This window comes from Chrysemys picta, chromosome 2 (assembly GCF_011386835.1).
Source record: "Chrysemys picta bellii isolate R12L10 chromosome 2, ASM1138683v2, whole genome shotgun sequence".
NCBI classification, from domain to species: domain Eukaryota; kingdom Metazoa; phylum Chordata; order Testudines; family Emydidae; genus Chrysemys; species Chrysemys picta.
The window spans coordinates 13,603,421-13,617,730 of NC_088792.1; the positions used below are offsets into that span (position 1 = coordinate 13,603,421).

At 55.6% G+C, this 14,310-nt stretch overlaps 1 protein-coding gene across 2 annotated transcripts; it reads left to right on the forward strand.

The window, feature by feature from the left end:
• The first annotated feature begins 3,434 nt into the window (after positions 1-3,434).
• Positions 3,435-13,808, forward strand: LOC101940208 (zinc finger protein 585A-like). Of its 2 annotated transcripts, none has more exons than XM_065582676.1 (2): positions 3,435-3,767; positions 8,739-11,786. In XM_065582676.1, exon 2 carries the CDS (start codon positions 8,873-8,875, stop codon positions 11,597-11,599), a length of 2,727 nt encoding a protein of 908 aa, XP_065438748.1. In that variant the 5' UTR covers positions 3,435-3,767; positions 8,739-8,872; the 3' UTR covers positions 11,600-11,786. The 2 variants fall into 2 exon arrangements, with proteins under 2 accessions (XP_065438748.1, XP_065438749.1); XM_065582677.1 differs by having other exon boundaries at positions 3,638-3,767; positions 8,742-13,808.
• The last annotated feature ends 502 nt before the right edge of the window (positions 13,809-14,310 follow it).

The window sequence follows — 14,310 nt, forward strand, 5'->3', positions numbered from 1 at the left end:
AGGCTATTCTTGCATTAGAGGGTAGCATCATACAGCAAAAGGGGTGATAGCAGATTTCAAGACTCTAAGTCACGAAGGAAGGGGAAAGGCTGGAGGTACGTCAGAGGAACAATAAACCGTTTTCTCTGATCATGGTTCTGCACTCACATGAGTTTTACAGCGGTGTCACTCCAGGGATTTCATCTTTGCTAAAAGAACTGGGTCACCAGCTCTAGGTTCAATTCCTCCCTGTCCCCAACTTTCTTTGTGACTTTAGGGAAGTCATTTTTACTCTCTGGGCCTTAGTTCCCCTACAGGTGGGAAAACAGGCACAGACCACATACAATGACTTGTCCAAGGTCACGCAGCAGTTTTACAGGTGGGGGAAACTGAGGCTTGGAATTGGCTCTGCACAAGATCACCCAGGATGTGTGTGTCAGAGTGAGGCACGGAAGCCACCTCTTCTGATTATTAATTATTATTATTATTTGTATGACAGTGGCACCTAGGAACCCTACTCATGGACCAGGACCCCACTGTGCTAGGAGCTGTACAAGCACAGAATGAAAAGACGAAGCAGCACATAGGGGAGGCATGGGGGGTCAAATGCACCCCCAAATTGGCCTGCCAGGGAGAGAGAGGGGCTCTGTCCTTCTCTCCCTGCGTCTGCCCCCCCCCAGCATGTTCAACCGGTCTCCCTGGCAGCCAGGCGGGGAGCAGGATGGAGCCACTTCTGACAGAAAGGACCTGGCTGGGAGGCAACGGTGGCCCACTCCCTGCCTGGGCTCAATGCTGGGGACAGAGGCTGAGTATGCCGGGAGGTTAGGGGTCAGAGCTCAGCCCACTGCCACCCCAGCTGCCAGGGACGGGCTGAGCGAGTCGGAGGCCACCCCACCACAGGTAACTTGGGGTGAGGAGAGCACCGTGGTCCCAGGCTGGGTGCAGGGTGGGGGGGTCACTGGGCAGAGGAGACACATGGGGCAGTCACGTGTGTGTCCTCCTCTTTAGATTGTGCCCCGCCAGTATGGGGAAGTACAAGTCGTCTATCCCAAGGGGCTTAGGAGAGTTTGGAGGAGCAAGTTGAAGGAAGACAATGAGGTAGCTTTGTGGGTGGTTATGGGGAGCGCCTTCCAAGCACGTGCACCAGGAAGGAAGAAAACACAATGGTGTTTGTTTGAAAATTTAAGAAGTGGGCAGTGGCGGCTGGCATCAGGAGCCCTGTGCTCTCAAACCAAAACATCCTTCCCCTGAGATCACGGAAACGTTCGATAGAAATGAGTCAATTCTAGTTGGGGGGTTGTTTGTTTGTTTGAAATAACTCCAGAATGCATGGTCCAAAATTAGGGAATGAAAAGGAAACAGAGAACTTTGGCAAAAGTATTTCATACAAAGGGTACGTGGAGTCGTTAACAAGAGAAGAAAGCAAATGATTGGAGCCTTTCCTACCAGCTGATCCCCATTTTCGTTAAAGGCACACCACCAACTTAAAAATCATAATTCTGTCTCAAAACGTGTCCCCGCCACACATCCCTCCTGATCACTAGCACTGGAAGAAATTAGCACAAAAAAAGCCAAGCCACACCAATATTGGCTTGGAATACAAGGCAACCACACCGACTGGAATCAGTAACACCAGGCATTTTTCCAGCTGTCGATCTGAACATGCCTTAGAGCAGTGGTTCTCAAAACCGGTCCGCCACTTGTTCAGGGAAAGCCCCTGGCGGGCTAGGCCAGTTTGTTTACTTGCCACGTCCGCAGGTTTGGCCGATCGCGGCTCCCACTGGCCGCAGTTCGCCACTCCAGGCCAATGGGGGCTGCGGAAAGGGCGGCCAGCACATCCCTCGGCCCGCGCTGCTTCCCGCAACCCCCATTGGCCTGGAGCTGCAAACCGCGGCCAGTGGGAGCCGCAATCGGCCGAACCTGCGGACGCGGCAGGTAAACAAACCGGCACAGCCCACCAGGGGCTTTCCCTCAACAAGCGGCGGACCGACTTTGAGAACCACTGCCTTAGAAGAGGTCAGAACCACTATCCCTGGTTTACAGATGCACACCCTTGAGGTGAAATGGCTTGGCCCAAGGCCATTTAGCAGGCTAGGAATAGAACCCAGGATTTCTGAGTTCTAAGTCAGTAGCTGGGCCATTAGACCCCTGAGTTACACTCCCTGTTAGTCTCCCAATTACATATATTAAAAGCAACACATTAGGTCTTTCTGGCCATCCAGCCACGTCTGTAGCTGTAATTACACAACCCAGACTCACAAGGATGGCAACTTACACACAAGTGGTCCCCCTGGCTTCGGTGGCAGCCAGCATTACGAGTGCCAAGCATGCATCAGGCCTCAGGAAATCACGAGATCGGTTTAAGAATCATGAGATTTTTTTTAAAAGAAAAAATGATGGGGTCTTTCTATGTGCCTTCCAGTTTCTGAGCCTTCCGGTCCCGCTTGCTCCAGGCTTTCCTCAGCCACCACGAGGACGAGAAACTTGCTTATTTAATGGAAGCTCAGATCCTTCTGGAAAGCCCCTGCAAAGGCCCTTGCAGGACTGTGGCCTAGCGCTCACCAGCGTGAGGAAAGGGGGCACAATCAGGCCTGCGCTGTTTTGTCTTGCCACACAGGGCCTGCTCCAAAGCCCATTGAGATCAACGGGGGTCTTGCCACGCACTGGGAGCCATTTTGGAAACCAGAGAAGCAGCGTGGGCTAGTGGGCAGAGCACTGTACTAGGACTTCTAGGATTAGCCCCTTCTCAGAAATGATGTTCTAGGTATATGTGGCACTGTGATGCAACGCCCCAGCCTTGTCCAGCGGATAAGGCCCAGGACCTGGGCTCTGGGTGACTTGCCCATCTCACTTAACCTCAGTTTCCCCATCTGTCAAATGGGGACGATGATACTGATGACCAGCCTTTGTAAAGTGCTTTGAGCTCTCTGGATGAAAAGCGCTACCTGGGAGCGAGGAAGGAGCCACGTGACTTTGATGGGATTACTCACAGGAGTAAGGAGAAAGGCTTGGTAGGATCGCACCCTTCGATCGAAAGAACTGAATTCCCTTTGGCAGAGACAGCGCCGGCCTCTGTCTTTTGCCCAGCGCTGTGCACACTGCTGGGGTTTAACAAATCCGAACAACTTGCTACAAAGTGAGGTTTTTCACACCCCTCTGTGTCACCCAAAGCCACAAACAGCTCATTCAACACACGCATTCCCAGCCCCTTAGCGTGACCAAATGTCCTGATTTTATAGGGACAGTCCCGATTTTGGGGTCTTTTTCTTATATAGGCTCCTATTACCCACCCACCCCTTGTCCCGGTTTTTCACATTTGCTGTCTGGCCACCCTGCAGCCCCTGACACCTGCACAGCACCAAGCCAAGACTCCAAATCGAAACTGCAAGCAGCACCAGCCCTCCCTCACAAAGACTACAACTCCCAGCAGGACCTTGCCCAGCCGCAGGGAGCCTACCTCTGCGGACAGGAGCCCTGCATGCAAGGCGGCAGCAGGACCAAGGGGTAGCTAAGGCTGGCCAGAGAATCAGGGGGCCTGGATCCCGGTGGTTTCAGAGCCCACCAGCATTTCCTAAGCCCCTCTCCTCCCTGAACCAGGTTCTGTTTCTCTGACTTCTCTCCCCCGGTAGTTTTTACATCCCTGACACAGACTTCCTGTGAGTCATCACAGCAGACATTAGAGAAGTAACTGGAAGAAGAGACCAAGTGTGGTGATGGGGTATCCGGCAAGTGACAGCTGATGAATTAAAACCTTCTCCCTGGCCAGTTCTGAGGGCAATGAGAGAAAGGTAAGTCAATGGCTGACTTGGGATCTATGGGGCTAGGCTCTCAGGGAACTCCTCTGTGCCCCCCAATAGTCACCAGAGCGAACCAGGAAATGGCTGGAAGTTTTGATTGTTGTGAAACCGAAGTGTTTGAAAATGGTTGGTTTTAAGATCAGAAACATTTCGCGGGTTTAAAGAAATCTTGGGCCTCCGGGGCTGGTGGGGGGTTCTCAGCCTGCGACTGACACCGTGCTCGGCTTTCGGGTAAAGGTGAGCTGCAAGTGCACCTACAAAGCGTGTTCAGTCCCGGCTTCAGGAACAGCAAAAAGTGCAAATAAAAACCACAGGAAGGGAAGGTGATTTTTTAAAAGCCTGCCTAAAATGATGCCTCTGAGAAATCCCCTGCTGCCTTTGCTGCGGCATCACGGAATGACCTTTGCACCAGCCGACCCTGGGAGGTGTGTGTGTGTGTAAATGGATCAGGGCCCTTTTCCAGGAAAGGGGAGTTGAGCAAGGATTCAGCAGCTGAGAATGCAGCTTGGATCTTATTTTCCACTGAACGGATTCACACACTAAACACATTCAGCACCACTGAAATGCAGCCACCTCTGGGGCGGAGGGGAGCAGCCAGCATGCTGCACGAAAGTCCTGAGAGGAAAGTTTGGCCACGGTCACCTCTGTGCTTCTGAAGAGTGCCAGGGATCTCTTAGGGCCATGCAGAGCGGAGGGACCCTAGATTTTAAGGTCTCATCAGAAAAGTCTGCAACAGAACAACCTGCATGCAGTGGCACTGGAACACTTTTTATAATGGGGGTGTTGTGTCCCTGTCCATGGCCCCCGCCATCCCCTAGAGTTGGGGCTGGGAGCAGGGCCGTGGCTCCAGGACGGGGGACGTGGACAGGGGGCCAAGGCTGGGGTCACAGCTGGGGGCAGGCACGGAGCCCAAGGCGCAGGGCCAAAGAGTGCAGCCCCAGGTGCGGGGCCGGCAGCCAGGACCCCGGGCGTGGGGCCACGATCATGAGCAGAGTGCTGCAGCGCCCCCCGCACCGCTAGTTCCCGCGCCTATGACCGCATGGTACTGGGTTTATCTACTCACAGTGATTAAACAGGCAGCAAGACAGTTCAGTGCTTAGGGAAGAAGAGCTCTAGAGCAGAGACAGAGGAAGCATTGGCAGCGGGAAGGGATCAGGGCTCTTTTTGCTTGGCAGGAGGTTTCAATAATCAGGAGAGGGGTGGGGAGTGGCCACGTAGGGGCCTTGTCTCTCTCTAGGACTGGAGTGGCTCCCGCAAGGTCTGACCGGGTTTTTGCCTCTGGAAGCCCTACTGGGGGCAGGAACTCATTCCAGGATGTGGTCCCTGTTTGCCCCCCTGGTTCAGCATGTGCGGATCCCCCTGTAGTACCAGCTGGTCCACCTATGAGGATAAAAGCCTACTACTGCCAGTGAATGGGGTTACTCCTTCAGCTCAAGTAGTACAGGCCCATGCTTTTAGCACCGAAGCAGGTGATGACCCATGCGGGCTCCATCTTTTACATCAAGCCTTTAGCCAGGGATGTCAGATCATTCTGAGCCAGACATATACCCCACCCATCTGCCAGGAGGGAGGAGGGCCCCCCAGACCACCGAGGGAGCAAGTTCTCAGCTTCCCACAGCTTGCTCCACTCCCTTGAGTAGCTCGGGTGCCAGGCCACAGAGCAGCAGAGAAAGCTTCACTTCTGCCGCAGAAGGGTGGTAATGGTAGCTGGGCCCAACCGTGATCTGGTGCTGGAGACTTTCAGACTTTCGCCTCCTTCTGATACATTTACTAAAAACTAAACAGGCACCCCATGATGTTGGTGGGGCTGTGAAACAAACAGGGCGGGGGCTCTGAGCTAATACTCCGGGTTTTAATTTCACACCTGGGATAAGACCATATGGGATTCCACTGGGATCTTGAGATAGGCAGGGTTCCTGCAATTTGGCACTGCCAGGAGCAGCTGCTGAGAGCTGGGGGCATATGAAGTATTCTGCAAACTTTCCACTCAAATACCAGGCTGAAGGGCACCTTAGCAGAACACGTAACGAACTATAACCATAGTGAGTGAGTGGCAGGATCCTGTAATCCTTCCCATGAATCGGTGCTGCTGCCCTGTCCCCCTGAGCAAGCACAGGTACGTCTACGCTGCCTCAGAGGTGCGATCGCTGCACACGGAGACATAGGCCTTGTCTACACTACACAGTTTTGTCGACAAAAGTCCGCTTTTCCCGACAAAACACTGGAGGTGTACACACTGCCGTGCTCCTCCTGCTAGTGTAACTCCCCCACTGTGATGACATAATAGAACCACCTCGATGAGAGGCGTAAGGCTTATGTCGGTGTAGTTAGTGTAGACATTACGTTCCTTACATCGGCTGTTGGATCCCTTAGAGCCATGAAATTGACATGAAAGCGGCTCCCGGCTCCCCAGCCAGACTGCTGTGGGATCTCTGCTCCAAGCTGAGCTGCTACCCAGCCTCCTGGCTTGGGCTACTGCCCACAGGTTCCCTGCTCCCCACTGGGAGCCCTGCAGCTCCCTGGAGTCATGGTTCCCTGCTCCCCACCGGGAGCACAGCAGCCAGACAGACTCCGGGACCAGATCTCCCTGCTGGAGGCGAGAAGCCTGGGAGCATGGAGGTGAGACGCCCCGGACGGCAGCTGGCTCTCAGTCCCCCACACTGCTCCTCTTCAGTCGGTGGAAACGTTCCAGGGGAGGACGCGTGCCACGGCCAGGAGGGTAGTGTGAACATCAGCCACTGCAGTAATTACTGTAGTGTAGAGGTAGCCGTACCCAAATGAGCTTTGCTCTAGCTAGCGGAAGCACCAATAGCAGGGAAGCTGCACCCGCACAGGTTTCAGCATGGCTGTACAAGCCTGCCTGGAACCCTGGGTAATTCCTCAGGCCTCTGGCCTAGGCCGAAGCCAGCGCTGCTGCGGCTCTGGGACCAGAGCTGGCCAGGTTAACACTAGCCTGGACACGTCAACGTGTGCTACAATCACACCTCTGATTTCAGTGCCCGAGACCAACAGAGGCATGCGTAGGACCAGGGCTGAGCGGGGCAGGGAGAAGGGGCACCTCCAGCTCAGAGAGCAGCTGCAGAGCTGTTCCCTGGCGGCTACGTCAGTGCGAGAGCCAGAGTGACTGGCAGGGAGGGCCCAGCAGCACATCCTCTGGCCACACCAGCCCCCCTTGCGTACTGCCCGGGAGCCTGGATAGCTGGGCTGGCAGCAACGGGGGCATGGGCAACTCTTCCCCCGGTCACCCAAACAGCATAATGGGGCTAGTTCCGCTACCGGCCGTAAGGCTGACTACACTGTCCCCTGTGAAGGCGTGCTGTTCCCATAGCAACGCCACACTCAGCACAGGCCCGGGTTAAAGAACTGGGTGCAAACCAGCCCTCTGCTCCAGGCCCGCAGGGTGCAGCATGGGCAGCATGCTGAGCTCCTGCACCGGGGGCGGGGGGCATTCAGCAAAGTGCCCCCCCATGCATAACAAACCCACACATGGACCCCCGAAGACCCCTTGCACCGCAACCTATATAGAGGCCCCTACACACCCCACGTGTACCCAACAGCCAACCACCAGCCCCCACATCCCAGCAGCCCTGACAGTCATCCTGCCACACCTAAAACCCTACATCCTGGCCCCCAGCCCCACCTGCTCCCAATTTCCCCCCGCCCAAAACCCTACATCCCACATAGCCCCATCTGCTCCCAATATCCCCCAAAACCCTACATCCCCCATAGCCCCATCTGCTCCCAATGTCCCCCCAAACCCTACATCCCCCCTAGCCCCATCTGCTCCCAACATCCCCCCCCAAACCCTAAATCCCAGCCCCACCTGCTCTCAACATCCCCCCAAAACCCTACATCCCCCCAATCCCACCTGCTCCCAACGTCCCCCCAAAACCCTACATCCCCCATAGCCCCATCTGCTCCCAATGTCCCCCCAAAACCCTACATCCCCCATAGCTACATCTGCTCCCAATGTCCCCCCAAAACCCTACATCCCAGCCCCACCTTCTCCCAACATTCCCCCCAAACCCTACATCCTCCCTAGCCCCATCTGCTCCCAACATCCCCCCAAAACCCTACATCCCAGCCCCACCAGCTCCCAACTTCCCCCCAAAACCCTACATCCCCCCAATCCTCTAGCTAGCGGAAATCCTACATCCCGACCCCCCCTGCCCCACCTGCTTCCAACACCCCCCCCAAAATCCTTCATCCCCACCTGCCCCACCTACTCCCAACATCCCCCGAAAACCCTACATCCCGGCCCCCAGCCCCACCTGCTCCCAACATCCCCCCCAAAACCCTGCATCCCCCATAGCTACATCTGCTCCCAATGTCCCCCCAAAACCCTACATCCCAGCCCCACCTTCTCCCAACATTCCCCCCAAACCCTACATCCTCCCTAGCCCCATCTGCTCCCAACATCCCCCCAAAACCCTACATCCCAGCCCCACCAGCTCCCAACTTCCCCCCAAAACCCTACATCCCCCCAATCCTCTAGCTAGCGGAAATCCTACATCCCGACCCCCCTGCCCCACCTGCTTCCAACACCCCCCCCAAAATCCTTCATCCCCACCTGCCCCACCTACTCCCAACATCCCCCGAAAACCCTACATCCCGGCCCCCAGCCCCACCTGCTCCCAACATCCCCCCCAAAACCCTGCATCCCAGCCCCCCTGGTACAACACAGGCCATAGGACTTCCCTGAATTCCTGTGTGAACTAGACCAGAGCTTTTAGAAAAACATCCAGTCTTGATTTAACAATTACCTGTGATGGAGAATCCACCATGACCCTTGGTAAATTATTCCAGTAGTTCATTACCCTCACTGTTAAATATGTGTCTCATTTCCAATCTGAATTTGACTAGGTTCCACTTCCAGCCATTGGATCTTGCTATAAATAGGAGTTTTCCTTCCTCGTTGGCCTTTGAAATAAAGCCTGACTGTCTTTTTATTTTTGAACCCAGCAGATGAAGGGAAATAAGAATTACTGCCCAAAGGGGAGTCATGAAAACTGGCATCAGCGCCTTTGTAGGCTCAGAAGCTTCCCTGAGCCTCGGCAGGCCAAGAAAATTGGAGGACATGGCAACAAAGACCCCAGATGATCGCTCTTCTTGTGCGTGAGCTTCCTGCCAGCTCAGCCCCGAGAAACTGGACGATGGAGAAGCTGACGGTTATTAAGGTGGAAGTGGAAACTCTTCTCAAGCAACCCCGGGAGAAGATGTACACTTGCACGATCTGCGGGGACAGCTTTAATCACAAGGGCGTCCTAGCCACGCACCAGAAGACCCACAAGGAGGAGATGCTGGTGGAGAACAAGGAGCAGGAGGGAAGTGCCGTCACAGCAGGAAAGCAAACAAGCCAGCAAGCCAGCAGAAGGGCAGAGGAGGCCAGCCATGAAGGCGTGAACCAGCAGGGAGATCTCTTGGTGCCGAAGGAATCCTTGCAGAAAGCAAAGCCCTACTCTTGCACCGACTGTGAGAAGAGCTTCAAGATGAAGGTGGACCTCACCAAGCACCTCAGGACCCACACAGGGGAGAGGCCTTTCCCGTGCACGGAGTGCGGGAAGAGGTTCATCACCAAATCGCAACTGAAGGAGCACCAGAGGATCCACACCGGGGAGCGACCTTACCAGTGCTCCGAGTGCGGGAAATGCTTCACGCAGAAGTCACAGCTCATAGTTCACCGGAGGATCCACACTGGCGAGAAGCCCTACAAGTGCGGCAGCTGCCAGAAGAGCTTTGTGGACAAGTCGCAGCTGGTCGCCCACCACCGTATCCACACAGGTGACCGCCCCTTCAAGTGCGGGTTGTGCGCCAGGGGGTTCCGCCAGAAGATCACCCTCATTAAACACCAGAGGGTCCACACCGGGGAGGGGGCGCGGCGGCATGGCGGGCCCTATACTGGCAACGCCTCGCGGCTCATCGTTCCCGAGTCGACGCCGGACGGGGAGAAGATATTCCGATGCGGCACGTGTGGAAAGGAGTTCAAGAAGAAGTCGATCCTGGTGACCCACCAGAGGATCCACACCGGGGAGGAACCCTACCATTGCGCCGAGTGCGGGAAGCGCTTCCGGCAGAAGATCCACCTGATCCGCCATCAGAGGACCCACGCCAGGGGGGAGGCCCACGTCTGTGTCGAGTGCGGGGACGGCTTCAGCAGCAAGGGGCAGCTGCTGAGGCACCAGCGGTGCCAGCACCAGAGCGAGGGACCCCACACGTGTCCTGAGTGTGGGAGAAGCTTTAGCCAGAAGGTAGGCCTCATGGCGCACCAGAGAGTCCATGAGAGGGAGAAGGGAGATGGGAGCGTGGCCGCCACTGAGGGGAGCCCTGGTGAGGCGGCAGACGAGAGGCTGCCTGCCAAAAATGGCAAAGGCAGCAGCCATCCGGGGGACCTGACGGCGCCTCGTAAGAGCCAGGTCTATACCTGCACCCAGTGTGGCAAGATGTTCACCAAGAAAGGGAACTTTGCCAACCACCAGCGGGCCCACACGGAGGAACGGGCGCACCGGTGTGGCGTCTGCGGCAAGAAGTTCACCAAGAGGGGGGAGCTGACCAAGCACGAGCGGATCCACACAGGCGAGAGGCCGTATGTCTGCGGCGACTGCGGCAAGCGCTTCACCCAGCGCACCCAGCTGGTCACCCACCAGCGCATCCACACCGGCGAGAAGCCCTACCCCTGCGCCGACTGCGGCAAGCGCTTCATCGACAAGTCCCGGCTGACGGTGCACCGGCGTATCCACACCGGCGACCGGCCCTTCCAGTGCGCCGCCTGCGGCAAGGGCTTCCGCCAGAAGATCGCCCTCATTAAGCATCACCGAGTCCACGAGAGAGGCCGTCCGGATGGGGAGGTCTCGGGGGGGAAGGAGCATAAATGCCCCCAGTGCGGCAGAGGCTTTGGCACCAAGGAGAACCTGGCCAGCCACCAGCGGCTCCACACCACCGAGAGGCCCTTCAAGTGCGGCGAGTGTGGGAAGAGCTTCACGCAGAAAGCCCAGCTGGTGGTGCACCAGCGCATCCACACCGGGGAACGCCCCTTCCGCTGCACTGACTGCCACAAGGGCTTCATCGACAAGTCCCGGCTCATCGTCCACCGCCGGATCCACACCGGCGAGCGGCCCTTCAAGTGCACGGCCTGTGGGAGGGCCTTCACCCAGAAAATCGCCCTGACCACCCACCAGAGAGTCCACATGAGGGAGCACGAGGCCGCCCGGGAGCCCAACAAATACTCCGAGCACGGGGAGAACGACGCGGGCAAGGCCGAGCCAGGTGAGGAGTGGCCCTTCCCCTGCAACGTGTGCGGCCGGGGTTTCCGCAAGGAGATAGCCCTCATCACCCACCAGCGGGTTCACACCAAGTACGAACCCAACAGGTGCAGCAAGTGCGGCCAGGTCTTCCCTGACAAGGCCCAGCTGCTCCTGCATCAGCCCTCCCACGCGGAGGACCGGCCCTTTAAATGCAACACCTGCGGAAAAGATTTCAAGCGGAAAGAGATCCTGATCACCCACCAGAGAATCCACACGGGAGAGGTGCCTTTCAAATGCACCGAGTGCGGGAAAAGCTTCTCCCAGAAAGCCAACCTCATGAAACACCAGCTCACCCACACCCGGAGGGGCCCCTTCATCTGCTCTGAGTGTGGGCAGAGCTACACCACCTTGGGGCATTTTAAAAGGCACCAGAGGAACCATCTGAGAAAGCGGGAGGGGAAAGACTTGGCAGAGGAGCAGGATGCAGACGGGCTGCCGGAGACAGGTGTGCACAACGGGCCCATCATCGTGGTCAAGACAGAAGTCAATACAGACGACTATGAGGTCCTGCAGGTCCCATGACACCGCCCTCAGCAGGGAGCGGTGCGTGTGTGTAAAGGGGTCCTCCAGAGGCAATGCAGGAGTAAGGGCCCTGGTGCTGCCAACCCCTAGCGTTCAAAGAATCCCGGATCAAGCTGCCCCCTCCAGTCATGAGATTGGCTAAAATGTCATGAGATTTGAGAAAAAATAATACATGTGGGGTTCTTTTTATGAGCCGTTGGGGGTCACGTTTTCAAGGTTTTCTCTGCAACCACATGGGCCAGAAACTTACTTTTTCCAATGAAATCTGTGATTTTGGATGTCTTCACGTGACTCCTGGAGCTGGGGCTTTAAGGAAAAGCACCAAATATCCCAAGAGTTGGCAACCCTGACTCTTCCGTAGATCAGTATCTTAGCACTCAGCAGCACCAAATAGCAATATTAAGCCAGCTGACCTGGGTTGCTGGTGGTCCATGGGAGAGCATCAGCGATTCACTGCAGTGTAAAACGTCCCCGGTCATCATTCCATACAACAGTAAGAGAGGCAGACATCATCACAGGCCTCCATGTGGATGGACCGGTGGACCCATGCAGAGCCCCGTTGAAGTCAATAGGCTCCCCATGGGATGCAGACATCCACTTGTATGGAAGGGTTAGCTGGATCAGGGCCAATGTACCTAGAAAGAGAGCACCTACTTGAAACAGAGATAGGTCCAGATCCTCAAAGGTATTTAGGTGCCTAATTCCCATTGGCATCCACAGAGAGTTAGATGCCTAAATACCTTTGAGGATCTGGGCCATAGTGTTTACTTCAAAGTCTGATCTTTTCTGATGATCACGCTTTAAAATACGCTCACATACGGTTTTATTTCGCTATGCGATCACCAGTTTTATTGTTTCAATACAGGACATTCACTGCAAAAGCACCATTCTGGTTGAGGGTTGAAATACGCAGGTTGCCTGATTCACGGCTACGTTATTCCAGTTTAAATCTGCTGATTCCAGTGGTGTAAAACTGGAGGAACGGAGCGGGAAATCACGCCCAAGCTAGCTCCGGTTTTGCTGTCAGCTCCTCAGCTGCTGCACATGGGCAGAGCTCAGCTGAAGTCACTGGAAGTACCCCAACTTGCATCAGCTGAGAAGCTGGTCCGGGATTCCCACACGAAGCATTTCTCCCGCACTCTTGTGTCTGTATATTCCAGCAGTTCAGTGTCCAGGAGCCCAGAGTATGACATGTAGACAAGGGGATGACATTAGGAAGAAACTATAACTTTGACTATCCTCTCTGGTTTGCGTTTAAATTCTTAACCATAGCATTGCCCTGGCCTGAGGCCCTTCCCCCTCTGTAGAAAATCCATATGAGAGGAAAACGTGGGCCATGATCCTGAGAACCTGTAACTCCCATGGCTTCCCAACAGTGTGATCCAGGAGAACTTGTGTCCCAAGCCTGCCGGTCCCAGGGCATTTGCAGGGCGGGGTTGTCTACCTCTTCCCCTTCACTCCTTGCTCACTGGCTGTAAGTCTCGCTAAGGCCTTATACGGCTATGGGTTCCCAGCTCCCCTGGGTTAAAGCTGCTGGGATTGCTATGTAACGTGGCTCTCTCCTGACTCCGCCCTGCGCAACCCCATGAAAAGCCACTGAGCCCCAGTCACATGGAGGCTCGGGGATGAAGAGAGCAATGGCAGCTGTAGGGGCGGCCCAGCACTGCAGCTCCGTCCATCCCATCTGCCCCCGGGCGGCCAGGAGGATGGCAGGGCTCAGCCTTGGTTTGGAATGAACGTCGGAACCATTTCATCCATACCTGCCGCCTTCTGCTCTCTCTCCTCTTCCCCAGCAGAGTCAGGCTTTCCATTACAGACGGGAGCGTGGTTCCTCCAGGGTACGTCTCCACTGCGGCAGGGAGCGAGCCGCCCAGCCCGGGGAGACGGCCTTGGGTTAGCAGGGCTCGCGCGAGCATGCTACATAATAGCTGTGTGGCCATTATGGCACCGGCAGAGGCTCAGGCGAGCCACGCGGTCTGAGACCCACCCTACCTAGCCTGAGCCTCCACCCAGGGCCACAACATCCACTCTGCTGTGTTTGAGCGTGCCAACCCAAGGCGCCCCAGACTCCTTGCTGCAGCGGAGACATGCCCGAAGAGTTCACGGATCCCTCCTGGGGCCTCCCTTCCTGACGTCAGCACGCTCCATTTGCGACAACAGAGACGCATGGGAGTTTGAGGTGGAAAAGCCTCATTCGGTCATTTCCCTTCCAATGCAGGATTCCCAACTTTTGTCTAGGGTGACCAGATGTCCCCATTTTATAGGGACAGTCCCAATTTTGGGGTCTTTTTCTTATATAGTCTCCTATTACGCCCCGCCCCCTGTTCCGATTTTTCACATTTGCTGTCTGGTCACCCTACTTTTGTCCAGTCCAGTTTTTAAATGTCCCAAAGGAAAACGGCTGCCCCGTTTTCCCTGGGGAGACCGTTCCACAGCCTAATAGCTATTGAGAAAGTTCCCCTTATATTCATCCTAAATGCTCCCTTTCTTAGATTCCTTCCATTGCCCTGAATATCACACCAAGAATGAGGCCCAGTGTTTTACTGCACAGGGTCTGCTGAAATCCTGGTCTGGATCATGCAATATGGAAGTGCATCGCTGCTTGCAGGGAGTGCCAAGAGGAGCAGCATTAACTAAACAATGATGGAGGGTTTAATAAGTCTATGACTATCTGAATGCTGTGGACACCAAAGAGGGAGAGGAATGATTTA

Coding starts and splice junctions, on each gene's coding strand:
- LOC101940208 (XM_065582676.1), top strand. CDS start 8,873: ATGATCGCTCTTCTTGTGCGTGAGCTTCCTGCCAGCTCAGCCCCGAGA.